At 49.5% G+C, this 24,889-nt stretch overlaps 1 protein-coding gene across 5 annotated transcripts in view; it reads right to left on the reverse strand.

Annotated features, from left to right (window-relative positions):
* Window positions 1-9,887: 9,887 nt before the first annotated feature.
* The window catches only part of PAXIP1 (PAX interacting protein 1), a 50,014-nt gene continuing 35,012 nt past the window's right edge, over window positions 9,888-24,889 (reverse strand). For 4 of the 5 annotated variants that reach the window (XM_081537948.1, XM_081537946.1, XM_081537945.1 and 1 more), the window contains 13 exons: window positions 24,574-24,669; window positions 23,672-23,809; window positions 22,838-22,959; window positions 21,956-22,140; window positions 20,837-20,880; window positions 19,833-19,903; window positions 18,744-18,846; window positions 14,567-14,735; window positions 12,094-12,194; window positions 11,045-11,179; window positions 10,886-10,961; window positions 10,744-10,804; window positions 9,888-10,334 (listed from right to left, as the gene is read on the reverse strand). In XM_081537948.1, the coding sequence (XP_081394074.1) occupies window positions 10,319-10,334; window positions 10,744-10,804; window positions 10,886-10,961; window positions 11,045-11,179; window positions 12,094-12,194; window positions 14,567-14,735; window positions 18,744-18,846; window positions 19,833-19,903; window positions 20,837-20,880; window positions 21,956-22,140; window positions 22,838-22,959; window positions 23,672-23,809; window positions 24,574-24,669 (1,317 nt within the window). In that variant the 3' untranslated portion in view covers window positions 9,888-10,318. Of the gene's footprint in view, window positions 10,335-10,725; window positions 10,805-10,885; window positions 10,962-11,044; window positions 11,180-12,093; window positions 12,195-14,566; window positions 14,736-18,743; window positions 18,847-19,832; window positions 19,904-20,836; window positions 20,881-21,955; window positions 22,141-22,837; window positions 22,960-23,671; window positions 23,810-24,573; window positions 24,670-24,889 lie in introns of all 5 variants that reach the window. The other variant, XM_081537944.1, reaches the window with a different exon arrangement.

Consider the following 24,889-nt stretch of genomic DNA (forward strand, 5'->3'; position numbering starts at 1 on the left):
CAGGCCCCTCACGTGAGCAGAGTCTTCCAGCCTTTGCCCTCCTGTGACCGGCGTATTTCACTTAGCCTTACATTCTGGAGGTTCGCCCACAGTGTAGCAGGTGTCAGAATTTCCTTCCTTTTTAAGGCTGAACCATATTCTGGTGTGTGTATGGACTACATCTGTTTGCCTGTCAGTGGGTGTACACTTGCTTTGCTTCCAATTTTTATTTATTGTGAATAATGCCTCTATGAACAGGGGTGCATACATGTCTCACAGAGACCTTGCTTCCAGGTCTTTGGGGTATATATCCAGTAGAATTGCTGGATCATATGGTAATGCTAGTTAAAAATTTTTTGAGGAAGTACTATAATATTTTCTACAGTGGTTGTACCATTTTTTCTTTTATTTTCTAAATTGGAGAATAATTACTTTACAATACTGTGTTGGTTTCTGCCACACATCGACACGAATCAGCCATAGCTATACATAAGTCCCCTCCCTCTTGAACCTTCCTTACGTTTCCACCAACAACGCACAGGTTTGAACGGGTCCCATTTGTTTATTTTTGTTTTTATTTCTACTGTCTGAAAACCTTGGTATGACTGATGTCAGAGACTGTTTGCCAGTGTTTTCTTCCCAGAGTTTTATGGGGTCATGTGTTTTAAGTCCTTAAGGCATTTGGAGACTGGCTTTGTGTGGTGTACGGTGAGAGGGTATGTTTTAACTTCATTGATTTACATGCAGCTGTCCAGCTTTCCCAACACCACTTGCTGAAGAAACTGTTTTCTTCTCATTGTATTTTTTTGTAGATTGTAGGTGTGTGGGTTTACTTCTGGGCTCTCTGCTCTGTTCCATTGATCCATATGTCTGTTTTTCTGCCAATACCAAGCTGTTTTGATTGCTGTAGCTTTGTAGTATTATCCGACATCTGGGAGGGTTAGGTCTCCTGCTTTGATCTTTTTCTTCAAGATTGTTTGGCAGTTCTGGGTCTTTATGTTTCTATATAGATTTTAGGATTATTCTAGCTGTGAAAAATGTCATGCATAATTTGCTACTGATTACGTTAAATCTATAGGTTGCTTTGAGTGGTATGGCTATTTTAACAACATTCGCTCTTTCAATCCAAGAGCGTGGGCTATCTTCCCACTTTCTTTCAGCCATCTTCAGTTTTCTTTATTAATATTTTTTAGTCCTTTTATTGTTTTAAACCTTCTAGTTTATATTTGGATATGGCCAATTAACAACATTGATGATAGTTTGAGGTGAACAACAAAGGGATCCTTTATTAATATTTGATATTCTCAGTGTATAATTCTTTCACCTCCTTGATCAGGTTTATTCCTAAGTATTTTATTTGGGGTAGGGGATGCAATTTAAAAAGGGAGTGTTTTATTTTTAACATTCCCTTTTTGATATTTCATTTTTAGTGTAAAGAAATGCAACCAATTTCTGTAGGTTAATCTTATATCCTGCTACCTCACTGAATTCACTTCTCAATTCTAGTAGTTTTTGTGTGGAGTCTTTAGGGTTTTCTATATATAGTATCATGTCCTCTGCACATCATGACAATTTCACCGCTTCCCTCCAATTGAGATCCCCTTATTTCTTGTCTTTTGTGGCTAGGACTTGCAATACTGTGTTGAATAGAAGCGGTGAGTTCTATCTTTGTTATAAATTTTTAGGGGGAAGACTTTCAGCTTTTCACTGTTGAGTATTATACTGTCTGTGCATTTGCCATAAATAGTTTTTTATTATGTTGAAATGCAGTCCCTCTATACCCACTTTTGTAAGTTTTGTTAAAATCATGAATGGATGCTGAATTTTTGCAAAGGCAGTTTTTGAATCTACTGAGAGAATCATGTGATCTTGGTTTTTGTCTTGTCTTTTGTTGATGTGGTGTATGACATTAACTTTGTGTATGTTGAATCATCCTTGCAATACTGGGGTTTATATGACTTGGTCATTGTGTATGATCCTTTTTATGTCTTGTTGGATTTGGCTTGATAATTTGTTGAGAATGTTTGCATCTATATTCGTCAAAGATGACTCAAACAACAACAACGTATTCACCAAAGATACTGGCCTACGATTTCCTCTGTCGTGTCTTTGATTTTGCTATCAGGGTCACAGTGGCTTCACAGAGTGTCTTTAGGAGTGTTCCCTCCACTTCAGTCTTTTGGAAGAGTTTGAGTAGAATTGGTATACGTTCTTTGCATGTTTGTTAGAATTTCCATGTGAAGCCATCAGGTCCTGGACTTCAGTTTGCAGGGAGTCTTTTGTTTTTTAATTTGCAGATTCTATTTCACTTCTGGGCTTCCCTGGTGGTTCAGTGGTAAAGAATCCACGTGCCAATGCAAAAGAGACGAGATGTGGGTATGATCCCTGGGTCAGGAAGATGCCCTGGAATAGGAAATGGCACCCCAATCCAGTATTCTTGCCTGGGAAATCCCATGAACAGAGGAGCCTGGTGGGCTACAGTCCGTGTGGTTGCAGAGAGTCATAGACATGACTGAGCGCACACACGCACTTCACTTGTCAGATCAGTTCAGTTGCTCAGTCGTGTCCTACTCTTTGCAACCACATGGACTTCGTTGTCCATCACCAGCTCCCAGAGGTTGCTCAAACTCATGTCCATCAAGTTGGTGATGCCATCCAACCATCTCATTCTCTGTCATTCCCTTCTCCTCCTGCCTTTTATCTTTCTCAGCATCAGGGTTTTTTGCAGTGAGTCAGTTCTTCACATCAGGTGGCCAAAGTACTGGAGTTTCAGCTTCAGCATCAGTCCTTCCAGTGAATATGCAGGACTGGTCTCCTTTAGGATGGACTGGTTGGATCTCCTTGCAGTCCAAGGGCCTCTAAAGAGTCTTCTCCAACACCACAGTTCAAAAGCATCAATTCTTCGGTGCTCAGCTTTCTTTATGGTCCAACTGTCACATTCATACATAACTACTGGAAAAACCATAGCTTTGACTAGACGGACCTTTGTTGGTAAAGTAATCTCTCTGCTTTTTAATATGCCATCTAGGTTGCTCATAGCTTTTCTTCCAAGGAGCAAGCGTCTTTTAATTTCATGGCTGCAGTCACCATCTGCAGTGATCTTGGAGCCTAAAAAAATGAAGTCTCTCATTGTTTCCATTGTTTCCCCATCTATTTGCCATGAAATGATGGGACTAGCTGCCATGATCTTAGTTTTTTTAATGTTGAGTTTTAAGACAGCTTTTTCACTCTCCTTCTTTCACTTTTATCAAGAGAGAGGCTCTTTAGTTCCTTTTCACTTTCTGCCATAAAGGTGATGTCATCTGCATATCTGAGGTTATTGACATTTCTCCTGGCAGTCTTGATTCCAGCTTGTTTTTCTTCCAGCCCAGAGTTTCTCATGATGTACTCTGCATATAAGTTAAATAAGCAGGGTGACAATAGACAGCCTTGATGTGCTCCTTTCCAATTTGGAACCAGTCCATTGTTCCATGTCTGGTTCTAACTGTTGCTTCTTGACCTTCACACAGATTTCTCAGGAGGCAGGTAAGGTGGTCTGGTATTCCCATCTCTTTCAGAATTTTCCACAGTTTGTTGTGATCCACACAGTCAAAAGCTTTGGCGTAGTCAATGAAGCAGAAGCAGATGTTTTTCTGAAACTCTCTTGGTTTTTCTATGATCCAGTGGATGTTGGCAATTTGATCTCTGGTTCCTCTGCCTTTTCTAAGTCCAGATTGAACATCTGGAAGTTCTCGGTTCACATACTGTTGAAGCCTGGCTTGGAGAATTTTGAGCATTACTTTGCTAGCATGTGAGATGAGTGCAATTGGGCGGTAGTTTGAGCATTCTTTGGCAATGCCTTTCTTTGGGATTGGAATGAAAACTGACCTTTTCCAGTCTTGTGGCCACTGCTGAGTTTTCCAAATTTGTTGGCATATTGAGTGCAGCACTTTCACAGCGTCATCTTTCAGGATTTGAAATAGCTCAGCTGGAATTCCATCACCTCCACTAGCTTTGTTCATAGTGATGCTTCCTAAGGCCCACTTGACTTCACATTCCAGGATGTCTGGCTCTAGGTGAGTGATCACACCATCGTGATTATCTGGGTCGTGAAGATCTTTTCTGTATAGTTCTTCTGTGTATTTTTGCCCCCTCTTCCTAATATCTTCTGCTTCTGTTAGGTCCATACCATTTCTGTCCTTTATTGAGCCCATCTTAGCATGAAATGTTCCCTTGGTATCTCTGGTTTTCTTGAAGAGATCTCTAGTCTCTCCCATTCTATTGTTTTCCTCTATTTCTTTGCATTGATCGCTGAGGAAGGCTTTCTTATTTCTCCTTGCTTTTCCTTGGAACTCTGCATTCAGATGGGCATAGCTTTCCTGTTCTCCTTTGCCTTTCACTTCTCTTTTCTCAGCTATTTGTAAGGCTTCCTCAGACAACCATTTTGCTTTTTTGCATTTTTCTAGGGGATCGTCTTGATCACCACCTCCTGTACAATGTCATGAACCTCTGTCCACAGTTCTTCAGGCACTCTGTCTATCAGATCTAATCCCTTGAATCTATTTGTTACTTCTACCGTATAATGGTAAAGGATTTGATTTAGGTCATAGCAAATTTGGAAAACTCAGCAGTGGCCACAGGACTGGAAGAGGTCAGTCTTCGTTCCAATCCCAAAGAAAGGCAATGCCAAAGAATGCTCAAACTACCGCACAATTGCACTCATCTCACATGCTAGTAAAGTAATGCTCAAAATTCTCCAAGCCAGGCTTCAGCAATACGTGAACCGTGAACTTCCAGATGTTCAAGCTGGTTTTAGAAAAGGCAGAGGAACCAGAGATCAAATTGCCAATATCCGCTGGATCATCGAAAAAGCAAGAGAGTTCCAGAAAAACATCTATTTCTGCTTTATTGACTATGCCAAAGGCTTTGACTGTGTGGATCACAATAAACTGTGGAAAATTCTGAAAGAGATGGGAATACCAGACCATCTGACCTGTCTCTTGAGAAACCTGTATGCAGGTCAGGAAGCAACAGTTAGAACTGGACATGGAACAACAGACTGGTTCCAAATAGGAAAGGGAGTATGTCGAGGCTGTATATTGTCACCCTGCTTATTTAACTTATATGCAGAGTACATCATGAGAAACACTGGGCTGGAAGAAACACAAGCTGGACTCAAGATTGCCGGGAGAAATATCAATAACCTCAGATATGCAGATGACACCACCCTTATGGTAGAAAGTGAAGAAGAACTAAAGAAGAGCCTCTTGATGAAAGTGAAAAAGAGGAAAGTGAAAAAGTTGGCTTAAAGCTCAACGTTCAGAAAACTAAGATCATGGCATCTGGTCCCATCACTCCATGGGAAATAGATGGGGAAACAGTGGAAACAGTGTCAGACTTTATTTTTTTGGGCTCCAGAATCACTGCTGATGGTGACTGCAGCCATGAAATTAAATGACGCTTACTCCTAGGAAGGAAGGTTATGGCCAACCTAGATAGCATATTTAAAAGCAAAGACATTACTTTGCCAACAAAAGTCCATCTAGTCAAGGCTATGGTTTTTCCAGTGGTCATGTATGGATGTGAGAGTTGGACGGTGAAGAAAGCTGAGCGCCGCAGAATTGATGCTTTTGAACTGTGGTGTTGGAGAAGACTCTTGAGAGTCCCTTGGACTGCAAGGACATCCAATCAATCCATCCTAAAAGAGATCAATCCTGGGTGTTCATTGGAAGGTCTGATGTTGAAGCTGAAACTCCAATACTTTGGCCACCTCATGCGAAGAGTTGACTCATTGGAAAAGACCCTAATGCTGGGTAGGATTGGGGGCGGGAGGAGAAGGGGACGACAGAGGATGAGATGGTTGGATGGCATCACCGACTCGATGAACATGGGTTTGGGTGGACTCCGGGAGTTGGTGATGGACAGGGAGGCCTGGCGTGCTGCAATTCATGGGGTCGCAGAGAGTCGGACACGACTGAGCGACTGAACTGAACTGAACTGAATGGTCTAGTCATTTTTCCCTACTTTCTTCAACTGATGTCTGAATTCGGCAATAAGGAGTTCATGAAATGAGCTACAGTTGTTTTTACTGACTGTATAGAGCTTCTCCATCTTTGGCTGCAAAGAATATAATCAATCTGATTTCGGTGTTGACCATCTGGTGATGCCCATGTGTAGAGTCATCTCTGTATCGTTGGAAGAGGGTGTTTGCTATCACAAGTGTGTTCTTTTGGGAAAACTCTGTTAGCCTTTGACCTGCTTCATTTGTACTCCAAGGCCAAGTTTGCCTGTTACTCCAGGTATCTCGACTTCCTACTTTTGCATTCCAGTCCCCTATGATGAAAATGACATCTTTTTGGGGTGTTACTTCTAGAAGGTCTGTAGGTCTTCATAAAACCATTCAACTTCAGCTTCTTCGGCATTAGTGGTCGGGTCATAGACTTGGATTACTGTGATATTGAATGGTGTGCTTTGGAAACAGAGATCATTCTGTTATTTTTGAGATTGCGTCCAAGTGCTGCATTTTGGACTCTTTTGTTGACCATGATGGCTACTCCATTTCTTCTAAGGGATTCTTGCCCACAGTAGTAGATATGATGGTCATCTGAGTTAAATTTCACCCATTCCCGTCCATTTTAGTTCACTGATTCCTAAGATGTCAGTGTTCACTCTTGCCGTCTCCTTCTTGACCACCCAGCCCCCCTCGGGTCAGGGACCCGACAGTCCAGGCTCTGTGCTCTGTTGTTCTCTGCAGCGTCGGACTTCACTGTCACCACCGGACACACCGTCACTGGAGCGTCGTTTCCGCTTGGGCCCAGTCGCTGCATTTCTCTGGCGTTATTAGTAATTGCCCTCTGCTCTTCCCCAGTGGAGTACTGGACACCTTCAGACCTGGGGGGCTCATCTCGTGGCATCAGGTCTTGAGACGTTTCCTCTCCTTCCATTCTGACAGTCATCCTGGGTAGAGTGTCCTGGGCTGCAGGGTGCTCCCGTTCAGGACTCTGAATTTATCTGGCCGCTCCCTTCTAACCTGCAGTGTTTCTGGAGAGGAGCCTGCCAGCAGCCTTGTGGGGGCTCTCTTGTAATGAATGCTTTAGATACCTCTTTCACGTTTGACATTTTTGTCCCCTCTGTCTTGGTGTGGGTCTGTTGGGACCCCACCCTCTGTGGGGTGCAGGCAGGCGGCCCTCGGGTGCTGTGTTCACACAGCCACCAGTGCAGATCCTCGGAAATCAGTAGCTGTGCACCCAGACCTGCCGTGGGAGCTGGGGAGCAGCTCAGGCCCGGCCCGGCCCCCAGGTGCACCCACAAAGCCCACGGCTGCCCGGGCCCGACCTGTCCCAGCCAGGGAGCCACCGCTGTCCACAAGCATGTCCTGCAGGCACCGAGTGGACGGAGCCAGAGACCAGCCGGTGGCTCAGCCGCGGGGAAGCTGACTCCAGCCCCGCCTCCGCGGGTGAGGGCCCTGTCCCAGCACTCCCGGAGCTCAGGGGGGTGGGGCTGCGCTGGGGGCCCCCTCTGCCCTTCGCACGCCCCTGAACATCAGTGCTTTGCTTCTACGACAGCCAAGGCGTCTTCCACGCCACCCCAGCTGCGGCCACGCCACACTCCAGCCCATCAGGCTGTTCACGCAGCCAGCCACGGTCCTCTCCCGGGGCCTGTCCTGCACGCACCAGCCGGCACGTATCTCAGGCTGGAGACCGCGTGCAGGTAGTGCAGAGCCGCTCTGCCTGCTGCATGCTCCTCCGAGTCTCTGAAGACCCCCCGTCTGTCCCAGCTGGTCCTTCCGTGGGTGAGGGCCTTTCCAGGGGGCCAGAACCTGTCCGCTATCAGAGCTTCCTCCCAGGGCGCAGGGCCAGTCCTTCTTCCATTTTTTTCCCTTTATCGTCCTGGGTTACGGGGAGATCTTTCTTGTGCTCCTTGGTGCCTGAGCTTTCCCACCAGGGGGTATTGTGAGAACTGTTCCGTGTGTAGACATATTTGTGGGAGGAGGTGAGTTCCACGTCCTGTTCTGCTATCTGGATTCACAGTCTCGTACTTGTCTGCGCAGAGGTATGATGTGATCCTGGACTTGTTCGGATACTGAGTGTGCCGTCCTCAGGGGCATCCACGTGTCTCCCACCCCAGTTTGCAAAGGGAGACAGTGGAGACCAGCCACACCAGCTCACCATGTGCGGGACATAGGCCTGGCGGGAGAGGAGGGCTCAGCTGACAATCTCAATGCTAACTTTAAAAAACCTACACTTAGAATTACTTGGATATGTAAATCTACTTCATGAACTGTTAAGTGGTGTGAAATCTAAAGTATTTTTAAAAATCTAAAAAATATTACTTATAAATGAAATAACACTTCGGATCTATTAAACTGTAGAAACTAAAATCTAAGAGCTTTTTCACTGTGGCTACTAGAAACTTTAAAATTACATACATGGTCTGCATTATACTTCTACTAAATCTTGAGTCAGACCAAACAACAGGACCAACTGAAAGACTTCCTTTCTTATGAGAAATAATTTTATAACCTAATCAGCCCAACATGTTGATTTATCTTTTTCTTAACTCTTCATATGTGATTTCCTCTGAGCCTCCAAGTCAGTGCGCAGCAGCTCTGCAGGCCAGTTGGCTGTAGACAGCTCCCGGAGCTTGTACGGAGTATTTCTTGGCAGCTTTTGAGAAAACACTCATTGAAAGGTTAATCAAATCAGTCAGACTTGCATGTTGCTTAAACAAACCCCCGTCTTCACTGAAGACTGAACAGATGCATAGACTCTACCCAGAGGCTTCCATGCCATCATCAGGTTCACTTTTCTTCAAGGGTATAAGCAGCAGGCCCACACTCTGAATACTGAGCAATCAACATTTCGTGCCAACTCATGAAACTCCTGTGTACTTCCAGGACCTTACAGATTCTCAATTCTTTCACATCAACATTCATTCCACCTGTGGTTGATGAGAAGAGTCAGTTCTATAGGTAAGTTTGTTTGCTTAGGTACACAAGTAGGAACTAAAATGGACACACATTGTGAGACAGTCTGTTAAAGATGCAAGTAAGTGCCAACAGGGTGTGTTTTAAAGAGCCTGACAGATTCATGTTTCCAGGAGACCATCAGCGTGTCATCCCTGAGTGCTAAGAGACGGGTCACGGGGAGGTTGCCACAGGTCAGGGCCTAGGGCACAGGTGAGGTCGCAGGTGCAGAGCCTCACTTCACAACTGTGACACCGAGTGGTGACCTGCAGGACTGACCACGTGGCTCCACGTCAGAGCCGGGGGGACATCCCACGGAGCTAAGCGACGCCCGAGCCTCACGGCAGGGCTGACAGCTCCTGTGCCGTGGAAGTCCTAAGGTGTTTAATGCACGTGCTCCACCTAAACTGTGTTCAGGAATTAAACTGTAGGCATCACACAACTGGAGAACAGACTGGAGCCAATTCCAGCTCCTTCTAGGAAGACACCTCAGCAACTGCTGTGGAGGCAAGTTCAGTGTCTGAGGAGCGCGCTGGTGGGCGGTGAGGTCGGGGCAGGGCTGAACCTCTGTGGAAGCACTGGTCTGGGGCATACTGATACCTGTGGTATGTTAGACACGCGCATACGTCAGTGGTCACTGGTGAGAGGATGGTCTCCGCTTACATTTTTGTACCTACAACCCGACAGGAAGTGTGTTAGAACCGTATCTGGAACAGAAGGAGATGCGGGTTCCTGTGGTATTAACGAGTCTGGCCGGTTGGTGCGTGTGCTGTAGTAACTGCTAATGTTCTGAACGTATGTCTGTTCAGGAGTTTATGTCTCACCTCGATAGAAAATTACTTCCACGAGAGAAAATTCTACCAGAAAATATTTTGCCTTGAAATTACTTAAAATGTGATCCAGCTTCATGCAAATCCTATAAACTATACAAAAAAAAGTGTCATAAGAAAGGATCACTCAATTCTAAGTTCAAAAGTACATTTATTTAAAATGTGGGCAAGATTTCAATATAAAAGAAAAAGAGTATAAGAAATAAAAATAAAAGTACAAAACATTTGAAATCTTTAACATCCATAATTTAGAGATAGCAAGGTCTTTATTTACATCATTTCTATTTGCAGCTAGAGTTCCATTAACAGTGTTGTGAAAACATTTAAAAACCCGCAAATGAATCATAAAACCTAATGTGGGCTCTTAAAAGTCGTATAATACAAAACATAATTTATGTTTCCTCAGAATAAAATTACACATCTTAATAAGATGCAACATATTTAATATATTTGTCTTCCTGCTTTAAAAATGCTTGTCCCGGAGAAAGCAGCTGGAAAACAAGGGCGTCTGTGGGCGCGGGGCCGAGGGCAGGCTGCGCGGCTCCTGGCACCAGCGCAGGGGCTGTCAGTTGAATTTATATGTAGGCGTGTTGAGGAAAACAACTCCCCACAGCAGTGCCGACACCCAGCCCAGCTCGAAGCCCCTCCCTCCCCCTGCAGGGCACGCGCCAGGCCCTGCAGCCCAGGCCTCCGCCTGCCTTCAGGCTGCAGACGCGAGGAGAGGCCCGAGGGGTCACCCGCTGACGGCTCGGGGGAGCTTTACGCCACGTCTTCCTTCCACAAGGAAAGGCGGCGCAGACCGGGCTTTCGGCTCTAAACATGGAGAGCAGGAGAGAGCCTGGAGAGCGGAGAGCACCTCCTCTGGAGGAACGGCCTGCGAGACTCAGCAGGCCTCTCGGCGGCTCTACCACCAGCCCTGGCAGTGGCGCCCTAGCCTGGGGGCTCCCGGAGCGCAGAGAGGGGCCCACTCACTGCCGTCCCAAAGGATATGACTCGTAGTCCAGTGTCTGAGTGAGCACCCCAGTGAGAACAAACTCCGCATTGTGAACATCTGCAAGGAACAGAGACAGACCCCGTCAAACACGCGCCTGCGTGCACCCACGCACACCGGCACGCAGGGCAGTGAACGTACCAATTCCTCGGGCAAAGTATTCTCGACACAAGTGAAGGTCATTTTCACAGGATATTAAAATGATTTCTGACAAACTCTAAGGAAAAGAAAAGCAGCTTCTTGGTTACTGAGCCTCATACACGACAGTGAAGCATTCAACAGTGTTTCACGTCTGTGCACCTTATTCTGCTTATGTTCCATGAGTTTCCGGAAAGACGGCTGTTTAGACAACACTTTGCCTCCTGCACATTCCACAATCGCTTTCATGGTTGACAGACTTGGGCAGATCCCAGGAGTGATGTAAAAGTATTTCGCCTAAAAATGAAAATACGTGTACTGGTTTCAAACTGAATTTTCAGCGTGTGTAACTTCTCATTCTATCCAAGAATTTTGACTAAATGCCTAATTTCATGGAGCTACACGGTGCTAGACCCCCCAGTCCCCCACATGAAGTGGGCCTGGCAGAGCCCAGACATGGAATTTCAGAAATAAGCACCCTCATATGCTCGGTGTGACCTATAATTATTAAAAAGCGACTACAACTTTAATTCCTGTAAGACATGAAGTATTCTGTGATAAGAGCAAGAATAAGAATATTTTTCACAATTTCTAAAGCTCAGATGGAGTACAAAATGATTTTGATGGTTAAAATTTCCTAACACCCTTACTCTTAAATGTACCAAAAATACCATTTTGTTTTAAACTCCTCAAATATTTAGAAAAACACAGACTATTTTAGGTAATGTACTCTTAACTCAGTACTGCAAATCTCTTTTGATTCCTAAGTTGGCTCCTTAAGAGTAAAAAAAAAGTGATTACCTCTATTAATCTACTAAGCCACAGTTTGATACAAAAAATTTTTCTAAACTGTTCTATCTTAGAAACATTTAAACACTGTAGTCTAGAATTATTAGACACATATTCAGTTAACATGTTCTCAAGAATGGTCTCCATTTTCCAGCTGAATATACGTTTTATGAGAATAGAGTTGTTAAAAGCAAAAAAAAAAAATTAAATCTCTTACAAATTATTCATAACATACTCTTTGCACCCGGGTTACTCGTACTGCATCTCTCTCCGTATTGAGTCTCTTAGACCCAGAACACACCCTGGAGGAGGCCCGACTGTGCAGGGGGAGTGGGGTGCGCCCGGTTCTCGGGGTGCGAGCCGCCCGCTCCATAACGCCCGCCCAGCTGCAGCAGCTGACCGGAGCTCCCGTCCAGGCGTACCTTGAAGAGCGGAGAGGCGTGGGCCCTCCTCAAGGACTCCTCCAGGCTGAAGGAGAAAAGCACCTCGGCCTCCGCGTCTCGGAGAAGGTAGCTCTGCTCGTCTGGGAAGGAAGACAGCACAGCCTCAGAACGTGCCCGGCACTGGGGTGCTCCGTGGGCGACCGGGCCCAGGCGCCCCCGGGAGCCGGGTGCAGGCATCCACCTGTGAACGAGTAAGCCTCCTCGACTGTATTTCAGTTACTTTCCTCCCGAAAACAGCCAGGCCAAAGACACTCTTCCTCCTGGGGATCAGGGTTTCTCAGCTTTTGGGAACAAATGTCCTGAAAGCCGTGGACCCTCCTCTCACCCCTGGGCGGCCCCCCGTCCCCCTCAGCTGTAACTTCACAGTGTTGGGGGGCCACAGCGCCCCAACCCAGACCCACGTGAAGAGCGCCTGTGCGGAGGGACAGCCCAGGAACCAGCTTCACAGCCAGCGTGTGCTCGCAGGGACCAGTGACTTCAGAGCCACTGGACTCCGGCTGAGAGTCGATCAGCCGCAGTTTACAGATGCACCAAAAACAAGTTCCTTTTACACACGAACACGTACAGCGATTTAGAAAGAATGGTTTTACCAGATTTTGAGAATCTAAGAATTTTTAAATACCTAATTTGGCAAAAAGTAAAGATCACAAAATGTTTTAATTGTCTTATGAATACATCTCATTCAGAAAAGCGTTTCCTTTCACCGTCGTAACCAAACTAGCAGTCCAGGGTCGGGCTGAGTTGGACGACAGGCTGTAAGGCTGACGGCCACACGCTGGGTCTGTCACTCGCCCTTCTCTTTTTAAAACAACGCCTTAAAAACGAGAAAACCGTTCTCAGGGACCCCAGTCACTGACTCCACGTCACTCAGGAGACACTGAGATTTAACAACAGCTAGAAATGCAAGTCCATCAGCCACCAGCAGGAAAAAAAGGCACTACACTCGGTGAAAGAAGAGAAGAATGTCTAAAAAATGAAGTTAAAAATGAACAAAGAAGTACTGTCATGCATGAAGTGGTATATCTGACATGCTAGTGTCTACAGCAGAATGAAGGTTGCTGGCCTGCCGCAGAGCTGTGACGGAGGGGCAGCCGTCCGCGTGTAAGCGGAGAGAGGGCCCTGAAAGGAACGCAGGAGGTCCAACCACCCTGGGCTTCCAGGAGGAGCAGCCGAGTTGCATTAACTTGGAGTTGTGGCAAGAGTCAACTTAAAAATCAAACTTCCCACAGCAGTGCAAAGGGCATGTGTATTACAGAAAGAAAGAACCTATACAATTGGTGTCTCAAACTATGTAAATACAAATACAAAAGGTCACAATGCCCCTCCTCCCCCATGACTGGAAGCGCCCAGTCTTAAAGCTGTCAGAGCCCAGGCGGGGGCCGCGCTGCAGGGCTGGGGGTCGCAGGGGTGGCCGACGGGGGCTGCCTACACACAGGGGACTCATCCAGGAAGCTAGTGCATTTACGACATCGGGAGCAGGCGTCTCGCTGCTGGAGTACAGACGCGGGAAGGGAGAGACGAGCGTGAGCCCTGTGCTATGGGACTGGAGCCGGACAGACGGACACGAGATGCACCGTGGGAGTCGGCCTGGCGTAGCCAGAGCCCACGGGCCTGAGTGCCATCAGCTCCCCGGGTCTGCCCTGAGGATCCGGGGGTGGTGGGGGTCCCTGGGACGTGCTGGTGCCGGGGTCAGGGCAGAAACGACTAAGACGAGCCCAGGACGCTCTTGTTTTGCCAAAAGCTACCAGGTGGTCACGACGGACAGGAAGAGCGGAGGGGACATGGAAGCCAGCATGGCCGGCGGTCACTGGTCACAGCGGGGCAACGTGGGGACGTTGACGAGACAGAGGAGACGTGTGAGGAAGCGGGAGAAACGAGAGTCGGCCAAGGGATAACTACAGACTTCAGGGTGCTTCCCGCAGATGAGAGCAGGCGGGGCGGAGAGGGGGCCGGGGTGCACACCACCCAAGCCCAGGTCCGCCCCGCGCAGCCCCCGGCAGGAGGCGTGCGGGGGGGACACAGCAGCAGAGTGAGGTCCCCCCACAGATGCCCTGCCTGTCCTGGGGTGGGTGTCCCACACTGACCCCCAGGCCGCCCGCCCCGTGTTCCCAGGACACTCCTGGGCTCCCTGGCCCTGCGCCGTCCACCGTCCCACGCCTGGAACCCCGTTCGACAGCCAGTGTGACAGGACAAATCACCAGGAAACGGCAAGGCAGGGCCACAGAGCTCTTCCCCAGGACTTCCCCAATCACCACAACCTTCCTATTTCACAGCAAAATGCAAAGGTATCAAATAACTCACTGGGACATGAAATAACCTGTTATTTATCCATTTAAATTCACAGACTTAAAAAATGAACTCGGTGTTTGCTAGGATGAAAACGGAGACAAATTTCAAGGCAAACCGCTCCTACCTGGGCAGCCAGTCCCCAGGGTGCGGCCGGGCCACTTACCGACGAACTTCTGGCACTTGAAGCACTCCTCCAGCCACTCGGGGGTGACGATGTGCTTCACCACGGAGATGGCCGTCAGGAACTTGACCGTCCGCGTCACCTTGCTGGCGATGAGGTGGGTGCACTTCGGTGCAGACTCGGCGACCTCGCCGCCCAGGATGTAGAGCTTCTGGGGGCCGGGAACACAGAGCAGAAGTGAGGCCATCTTGTCTGCAGAGCCGCCTGCCCGCGGCCTGGGACTTGTCTACACCATGAAGGGGGCTCTCAGCCACACAAAATGCTGAAAGTGGTGACAGCAGACCTACGCCACCGTGCGAGCAAAGTGGAAACTGCAAGTGACGACGTACATTTCCCTAATCCATGCCACCCGAGTCAAGAGTAACGCAGGACTTCCCCTGGACACCCAGAGGACACCCCTCTGAAGAAGCAGAAAGCTCTGAGAACACGGCAGCTCGCTACCTAAGGAGCGAACCTCCCAGCCTGTCTACGCCGAAGTGAGCGTTGATAAGGCACGTTAAGACAGTTTCTAAGAAATGATGACATAAAAATCGATTTAAGAGATAGACATGTAAAAGATGATCTCTTTATACCCAATTTTAAAAGTAAAAAAATTTTATAGTAGCATTTATAATTATTTCTCTTCCATAAAAAAATAAAGGGAAATGTTTGAATCCCTGTGATACAGGTCAACTATGCTTTAACCATCCCCTCCCCAGACACAAGCCCACAATCCACAATTTACATTTATGTAAATAAATACATGACCCAAGACGGATGGGTCATGGTGGAGAGGTCTGACACAATGTGGTCCACTGGAGAAGGGCATGGCAAACCACTTCAGTATTCTTGCCTTGAGAACCCCATGAACAGTATGAAAAGGCAAAAAGATTGGACACTGAAAGATGAACTCCCCAGGTCAGTAAGTGCCCAATATGCTACTGGAGATCAGTGGAGAAATAACTCCACAAAGAATGATGGGATGGAGCCAAAGCAAAAACAATACCCAGCTGTGGATGTGACTGGTGATAGAAGCAAAGTCTGATGCTGTAAAGAGCAATACTGCATAGGAACCTGGAATGTTAGGTCCTTGAATCAAGGCAAATTGGAAGTGTTCAAACAGGAGATGGCAAGAGTGAACATCACCATTCTAGGAATCAGCGAACTAAGATGGACTGGAATGGGTGAATTTAACTCAGATGACCATTATATCTACTACTGTGGGCAAGAATCCCTTAGAAGAAATGGAGTAGCCATCATGGTCAACAAAAGAGTCTGAAAGGCAGTACTTGGATGCAATCTCAAAAACAATGCAAGACCTTCTAGAACTAACACCCAAAAAAGATGTCCTTTTCATTATAGAGGACTGGAATGCAAAAGTAGGAAGTCAAGAAACACCTGGCGTAACAGGCAAATTTGGCCTTGGAGTACAGAATGAAGCAGGGCAAAGGCTAACAGAGTTTTGCCAAGAGAACGCACTGGTCATAGCAAACACCCTCTTCCAACCACACAAGAGAAGACTCTACACATGGACATCACCAGATGGTCAACACCGAAATCAGAATGATTATATTCTTTGCAGCCAAAGATGGAGAAGCTCTATACAGTCAGCAAAAACAAGACCGGGAGCAGACTATGGCTCAGATCATGAACTGCTTATTGCCAAATTCAGACTTAACTTGAAGAAAGTAGGGAAAACCACTAGTCCATTCAGGTATGACCTAGATCAAATCCCTTATGAGTATACAGTAGAAGTGATAAATAGACTTAAGGGACTAGATCTGATAGACAGAGTGCCTGATGAACTATGGACAGAGGTTCGTGACATTGTACAGGAGACAGGGATCAAGAAAATCCCCATGGAAAAGAAATGCAAAAAAGCAAAATGGCTGTCTGAGGAGGCCTTACAGATTGCTGGGAAGAGAAGAGAAGCGAAAAGCAAAGGAGAAAAGGAAAGATATTCCCATCTGAATGCAGAGTTCCAAAGAATAGCAAGGAGAGATAAGAAAGCCTTCCTAAGCGATCAATGCAAAGAAATAGAGGAAAACAACACATTGGGAAAGACTAGAGATCTTGTCAAGAAAATTAGAGATACCAAAGGAAAATTTCACGCAAAGATAGGCTCGATAAAGGACAGAAATGGTATGGACCTAACAGAAGCAGAAGATATTAAGAAGAGGTGGCAAGAATACACAGAAGAACTGTACAAAAAAGATCTTCATGACCCAGATAATCATGATGGTGTGATCACTCACCTAGAGCCAGACATCCTGGAATGTGAAGTCAAGTGGGCCTTAGAAAGCATCACTATGAACAAAGCTAGCGGAGGTGATGGAATTCCAGCTGAGCTATTTCAAATCCTGAAAGATGATGCTGTGAAAGTGCTGCACTCGATATGCCAGCAAATTTGGGAAACTCAGCAGTGGCCACAGGACTGGAAAGGTCAGTTTTCGTTCCAATCCCAAAGAAAGGCAATGCCAAAGAATGCTCAAACTACCGCACAATTGCACTCGTCTCACACGCTAGTAAAGTAATGCTCAAAATTCTCCAAGCCAGGCTTCAGCAATACGTGAATCGTGAACTTCCAGATGTTCAAGCTGGTTTTAGAAAAGGCAGAGGAACCAGAGATCAAATTGCCAATATCCGCTGGATCATCGAAAAAGCAAGAGAGTTCCAGAAAAACATCTATTTCTGCTTTATTGACTATGCCAAAGGCTTTGACTGTGTGGATCACAATAAACTGGAAAATTCTGAAAGAGATGGGAATACCAGACCATCTGACCTGTCTCTTGAGAAACCTGTATGCAGGTCAGGAAGCAACAGTTAGAACTGGACATAGAACAACAGACTGGTTCCAAATAGGAAAAGGAGTCCGTCAAGGCTGTATACTGTCACCCTGCTTATTTAACTTATATGCAGAGTACATCATGAGAAACGCTGGGCTGGAAGAAACACAAGCTGGAATCAAGGTTGCCGGGAGAAATATCAGTAACCTCAGATATGCAGATGACACCACCCTTATGGCAGAAAGTGAAGAACAACTAAAGAAGAGCCTCTTGATGAAAGTGAAAGAGGAAAGTGAAAAAGTTGGCTTAAAGCTCAACGTTCAGAAAACTAAGATCATGGCATCTGGTCCCATCACTCCATGGGAAATAGATGGGGAAACAGTGGAAACAGTGTCAGACTTTATTTTTTTGGGCTCCAGAATCACTGCTGATGGTGATTGCAGCCATGAAATTAAAAGACGCTTACTCCTTGGAAGGAAGGTTATGACCAACCTAGATAGCATGTTTAAAAGCAGAGACATTACTTTGCCAACAAAAGTCCATCTAGTCAAGGCTATGGTTTTTCCAGTGGTCATGTATGGATGTGAGAGTTGTTGGACAGTGAAGAAAGCTGAGCGCTGCAGAATTGATGCTTTTGAACTGTGGTGTTGGAGAAGACTCTTGAGAGTCCCTTGGACTGCAAGGAGATCCAATCAATCCATCCTAAAGGAGATCAATCCTGGGTGTTCATTGGAAGGACTGATGTTGAAGCTGAAACTCCAATACTTTGGCCACCTCATGTGAAGAGCTGACTCATTGGAAAAGACCCTAATGCTGGTTAGGATTGGGGGCAGGAGGAGAAGGGGACGACAGGATGAGATGGCTGGATGGCATCACCGACTCAATGGACATGGATTTCGGTAGACTCCAGGAGTTGGTGATGGACAGGGAGGCCTGGCGTGCTGCAGTTCATGGAGTCGCAAAGAGTCGGACACGACTGAGCGACTGAACCGAAATAAATATAAATACATCACTGAGCCCTGGGCCTGCCCCACCAGGCAGAACAAGTGTTGAGAAGACGGGTTCATTCCGGAAACCGTAAGGGGCACAGCTACGTTCGTAAGCTAATGTCCTTATGAAAATGGTATTTGCGCGGCTTTGCTAACGTGTGACTACAAGGCTGCCCTGGTCTCCTCACCTGAGTCGTCCTAACAAGAAAGCAAGCGTCTGAGGAGGAAGCAGCAGCAAGACGAGGCGGGAAGGCAAGGTAAGGATGAGGCAGTTTATAAACACACACAGAGGAACACACAATATTCCTGATTACATATCAACTTAATAAAACAGCTAGCCTAAGGCAAATATAAACAAAGGGAACATTCCTAAAAGTCCTTATGCAGAACAGAAGGAAATTTCACCTTTATGTACTGCTGAACTTGAACAGGCTCAAATCCAGTGAAAAGCACAAAAGGGGTCAGCTCTGGGGTCAGCTTCTTGGTGGGAGGTGGAATATCTTCGATTCTATCAAACACACATGGAAGAGAACGGTTATTACTTCCCTAGTATGTTCTTTACCAAACAAGGGACTTTAGCAGCTTTAACAGCTCTGAGAGCTTTCCCTGTGTGTGGTTTTCTTTCCTTAAAGGTAAGTGCAGTGACTCACCTGCCCTTTCTTTCCCACCATTTACACAGTCACCCCAAAGGACTCTCGCCTGGCACCCCCAGGGGAGGGGGCCAATCAGGCCCCACCCCCACCCTGCGCTGGCCCTGGGGGTCTCTGAGGGAGGCAGGGGCGGCTCCAGGGCCCCCTGTGGTCCCGGCCCCCCACCGTCTCCCACAGCCCCCATCTCACCCCAGAAGCTCTGATGCAGGACAAAGCTGGCTGACTCAAGCACACACTTTATATTAAACTTCTTTTTTCCCTTTCCTTTTTTCAAATCCTATTTTTAGCTTATATTTGAGACAGTCTATTAAATAAAAAAACCCGTAGCATTTTAATGACGTATATAGTCACATAATAAGGCTTTTACTAAAGAATTCAACAACCTCCAGACTGGGTGGCTGTGGGGACCGGAAGGAGGGGACTGAAGAGCAGGGAAGAGAAGACCTTGCTCAACGCAGCCCAGAGGGTCTCCCGGTTCTAGATAAACCGCCGGCTTACGTCACCAGGTGAGACCAGGACACGTCGGAGCTCACCCGCGCCGGCCCCGCAGAGGGGCTCCACCCCCTCCCGACCCGGGCCAGGGGTCGGACGCGGGCTCCCGGGCCCACACTGATGCCGCCTGGCGCTGGGCTCCGGCGCCCCTGCCCCCGCCCCCCCAAGCAGCTCCTTCCACACAGCGGGGGTTCTGGACTGCTGTCGCCTCCGTAAGCAGGCGGCTTCCTTGCCACCAGCGTCACTGGGGAAGCCCTTCCAGTGGGGATCTGAGAAACCTCCCCAGCTGCCACCATTCCCAGAGCACAGGGTAAAGATCGCCGACCACAGAGAGCAAGGCGACCCCTCCTACCTGGCTCTTTTGGAAGAAGGCTGGATGCCAGTTACTTCACTCTGCTTCGGTTTGGGAGGGAGTCTCACACCCTGTAATTAAAGGATGATTTAGCTCAGTCAGCCTCCCCAGTAACACGTCCGCTTCCGAGCACCTTCCACCCACCTCGACTCACACTAGAAACGCTCCCCACTGCACAACCAGCAGAGACCACAGCGCCCGCGAGCTGTCCAGGGAGGCCCTGGCGCCGGCCACCCTCTATCCACCTGAGCCAACAGTGCTTTAAGATGTCTTCACCCCTCAGCTCTGGTGACAGATGTAATCCTCAACCTTGAACTTCGCCCAGGCTCCTACCACCAGCTGGAGGCCCTGACCTGCGGAGACGCCGGGCCCGGTGGGGAGCCGGTGCCTGAGGCCCCTCAGCCAGCCTCGCACTGCGCCTGCTGCCCCCTCACCCCGTCCCGGCCTCTAACACAGACCCTCTTCCACAGGCACACTCATTTATGTTCTACTATCGGAAGCAACCACCTCTCCATCTGAGATGGAGATGACCCCGCTGCCCCAAGTGAAAGGCAGCCCTTACTCGTTTGGTACCAACCAACCCCTGGCACTCCAGTGCAGAATGGCCCCCCCGAAGGCAGCCCATCAGAGACCCCAGCCAGCGGGCTGGAAGCCCACCCGACTAGCGAGGAGCTGTGGTCAGGGCTGACACTCTGGCGCCCCAGTTCCCGCCTCCCGAACCCCACGGAAACACACGGCCCCCCCGTGCTGCTCTGCGCCTCTGGAAGCAGTCACGCAGCTCTCTGAACAAGTCATGGGGCTGACGTGTGTCGTGTGAATGACGAACTCCCGATACCATCAACGAAGAGGAACAAGGGTGCACGGAACAGCTTATGACCGGTGAGAAGGTTCAGCCCTCGCTGGTCATGACGGCCAATTACTGACAGAATCAGTCACAGACACAAGCCTACCCCTACTGCTTCACACCACAGTAATGCCAAAGGAAGGTGACTAACTTGACATACCATCAGCAACTCTGCTGACACTTTCAACGGAACTCGCCAAGCATCTGAAGAGAGAAAACAGGTTACTTTTCCGAAACACTATGTAAATAAAGGACCCATAATCAATATAAAAAGCCTTTTCAGGACATGTACACACTATTACATATAAAACAGGTTAACAATAAGGACCTGCTATATAGCACAGGGAACTCGACTCTATACTCTGTAATAGCTATATAGGAAAAGAATCTAAAAAAAAAAAGATATATGCACAAGTATGACTGATTCACTCTGCACAGCTGAAACTAGCACAACACTAAATCAACCGTAGTCCAATAGAAAAACAATCAAAATGGAGGTGTATCAGTGACAACAGAAATGAGAGGCCTCTCCAGGTGTGGGTCACCCCGGACACGCAGTGGCTCGGGTGACGGCCTCCAGTAAGGGGGCCGTGAGGACTCTTCCTGAGTCACAGGGAAGCCTGGCAGGGGCCTAGCGTTCCGTGTGAGACAGAGCCGAGCAAACCACCCGCCCGTGGCCCAGGGCAGGCAGCGCTGAACCCCAGACAGTTCTGGGAGCCCCGCGGGCTGGCATCCCGGCTGGGCCCTCGAGGACACGCGTCCACCGAGGAAGGGCCTGGAGCCTGTACCACGGCTTCAGAGCGACATCACGGCCGGTCTACCCCAGGGAAGCAGGCAGAGAGGATCAAGACCAGGGAGGGCTTTCTTGCGACTGAGGCCATTAGGACCAGAACCGGACGGGCTCCTCCAAGAGAGCGCGTGTTAAAGCAGCGTCCGAATGACCACCGCCTGGAGCGACGCTCAGGTGGGTAAACGGGGTTAAGCGCCATCTGGAGTCCAGTCGGGGCGGTGGGCCTTCCTCGGGTTTTGTGCAGTAGAAAGCAGGGGGAGGTGCCCCGTCTCAGAGAGCAAGTTAAAGGAGAGCTGGCTCAAGAGACAAGATCAAAAGGCTTTCGAGTGTTCCTTCCACCTCTGAGAGTCCATTAAAAAAAGTAACCAAAAATACAAGCCAACAAAACTCCTGAGCCCAGCGCAGAGGGAGACAGCATGGAGAGGAAGCAGGAAACGAGAGAGCAGCGCCTGGAGCACCAGCCCGCGGCCGCGGGAGCCGCAGGCTTACCCAGAAGGTTCAACACCAGGTGCGGGGTCGGGGCGAAGGGGTCCTGCAGGCCGAAGGCGGTGTAGCGGCTGTACTGCGTCTGCCGCAGGGCCTCGAAGTTCCCCAGCAGGATGTCCCCCAGCCACTGGGCGTTCACACACGGGATCCGCCACTCTTTGGCCTTCTCGTACTTTAAACCGGTCGGTCTTTTTTGGTGTGGGGGGCGGGGGGGGAAGAGGAGAGAAAACACATTCATTAGAGCTACTGGTGTTCAAATCTGCACTTCTGTTAACACAAACCGGCCCACACTGGACGTGGCAGGGACGGTTCTGCAGAGCTGACCGGGCTGTAAGGAGGTGTCCTCTCGACTGTGAGGTCATCACCCGGCCTGCTTTCACCTCACCACTGCCACCTAATTTGTCTGCAGCCTCCTTAATCATCCCACTTCATTCTTCTGCTAGCGTTACTGCGGACATCTCTGCCATTCTTCCAACAGACTCTGACGTCCACCACAGAACTCTGACAGCTAAGAGATCCGGGGCAGCCCCGTGTGGGCCCAGACGGAACCCCGGCTGACCCAGGGACCCGGGGCAGCCCCGTGTGGGCCCAGACGGAACCCCGGCTGACCGAGGGACCCGGGGCGGCCCCGCGCGGGCCCAGACGGAACCCCGGCTGACCGAGGGACCCGGGGCGGCCCCGCGCGGGCCCAGACGGAACCCCGGCTGACCGAGGGACCCGGGGCGGCCCCGCGCGGGCCCAGACGGAACCCCGGCTGACCGAGGGACCCGGGGCGGCCCCGCGTGGGCCCAGACGGAACCCCGGCTGACTGACCCGGGGCAGCCCCGTGTGGGCCCAGACGGAACCCCTGCTGACCGAGGGAGCCGGGGCGGCGGCCACGCTTACTCTCTGCAGATGAGGACGGTGTTGCTGCGGCACAGGTAACCCGTGTACTTGGCGCCTGCCAGGTACGCCATCAGCTTCAGGTCATCCCTGTCGTTGTCGATGAAGCCAGTCACAGAGATGATCTGGGGGAGAAAAGGCCCAGTGAGATCAAGATGTAACGACGGTTTAACCCGGTTAACATGACTCTTCTCCGTTAGTTGTGCTACAGACACACATGCTTCCGTTCTCCCTCTGGCGTTGAGGGGCACTTGGCGACGTCACCTGTGAGAACAGTTACTGGCTACAGTGCTGCACGTGAGCCAGCAGGGGGGAGGGAAAGCGCCTTCCTGTGTCAGCTCGACACTGTTCCGATCACGGTGACGAAGTCACGTTATTAAGCATGTGAATATTGGTCAGTTCTTACTGATCCCAGTTTTGGACTCATCTGACCAAGAGAACCGACGGGAGATGACGTCTGGCCAGCTGCGGCCACTGCTGGTGTCACACGGTTAACTGTCAAGTGACAGTGAAGTCGCTCAGCCGTGTCTGACTCTTTGCGGCCCCGTGGACTGTAGCCCTCCAGGCTCCTCTGTCCATGGGATCTTCCAGAAAAGAGTACTGGAGCGGCTTGCCATTTCCTTCTCCAGGGGATCTTCCCAACCCAGGGATGGAACCCGGGTCTCCCGCACTGTAGGCAGACGCTTTGCCATCTGAGCCACCAGGGAGCAGGCATTTATTAAACAGCGTCAAAGACTTGGGAGAACCCGTTAAATGTCAGGAAGGTGTGACTGTTACAGGGGGACAGAGAAGGAAACAAGATGCTTATTCCGTTCAGGGAGGCGGGGGGAGCCTTACGTGCTGGGAGCACGGCTTGCCCCCCGGGGGGAAGGCCACGGGGAAGTGCAGGGCCCGGTGGGGCGGCACCAGCTGCTTCTTCTTCAGGACCGTGTTCAGCCAGTGAGCCGTGATGCACCTCTTCCTCTCCTTTATCGCCTGTGAACACAAGAGCACGGGCCGCTCGCTGGGGGCTGTACTGCAAGGACACACAGAACTAAGGCTGTGTAACCACAAGGTCACTGTTATTGGAAGTCCTATAAATACAGGAATTTCAGGAGCTTAGCACTCAGTTGACTAAACTAATCAACCACAGCAGTGTCACTGGTCAACTTGAACACAACCTGAAACTGTTACTGTTCACACAGGAACAAGAGCCGACCGCGGGGAGGAAAGCTGACAGCCCAGGAGATGACTGCGGTCACGGAAGGAGATGACACTCCCGATCATCAGAATTAGAACTGCCCCGTGAGAACGCAGCACGTTACGAAAGCGCTTAACTGCCCCTGAAGCTGAACTGCAGGGCGGCCCCTACGTGCTCCGCACCAGGCGTTTCCCGGAGGCCAAGGACACACACCCCTAACAGCACGCAGTCTACAAACAAGAACCTCTCAGAGAAGCAACGAGCCCGGAGGGGACGAGCGCAGGCAGCTCCGGCGGCCCTGCTCCCGCCGCCCCGCGCTCGGACGGCCCTGCTGGGGCGGACAGTGTCCACCTCCCCCTCACTGGGAACATGCCCTTCCTCCCCTCCTCACGGACAGAGAAGCCGCGGGCCACAGAGGTGTCCACACACCAAAGGCGGGTGGAAATCAGCGAGAAGCGGGTTTCTGTCTTCAGAGGTGGGAGAGAGTCCTTTCCAAGCACGACTATCGCTGCGTCGCTCAGAACCCCCCACCGCGGTCCCAGCAGAGCCCAGCGCTCACCTGTGCGAACAGCCCGCTGACCTGACTCTCGCAGAGCAGGTGGGTGCAGCGGCTCGAGAATGTGGGGTCCACGGCTCCTCCATGCGCCTGGATGATCTGTGCACACACGAGGCCCAGGGTCAGTCAGGTCCCGCGCCCGGGGAAGAGGGCCTTGTGATCTCCAATGGGGCAGCAGTTCACGAGACCCACCACGTATGTTCACAGTATCTCCCAAAGCGTGAACGAACCACCAGTTATATTCACGGGCTTTCCCACCCAGCACTACACAGCAAAAATGAACTCTAAGCCCCATTTCATCTGAACTTTCGGAGGAAGA

Source organism: Giraffa tippelskirchi, chromosome 10, assembly GCF_054371585.1.
Source record: "Giraffa tippelskirchi isolate mGirTip1 chromosome 10, T2T-mGirTip1v1.2.pri, whole genome shotgun sequence".
NCBI classification, from domain to species: domain Eukaryota; kingdom Metazoa; phylum Chordata; class Mammalia; order Artiodactyla; family Giraffidae; genus Giraffa; species Giraffa tippelskirchi.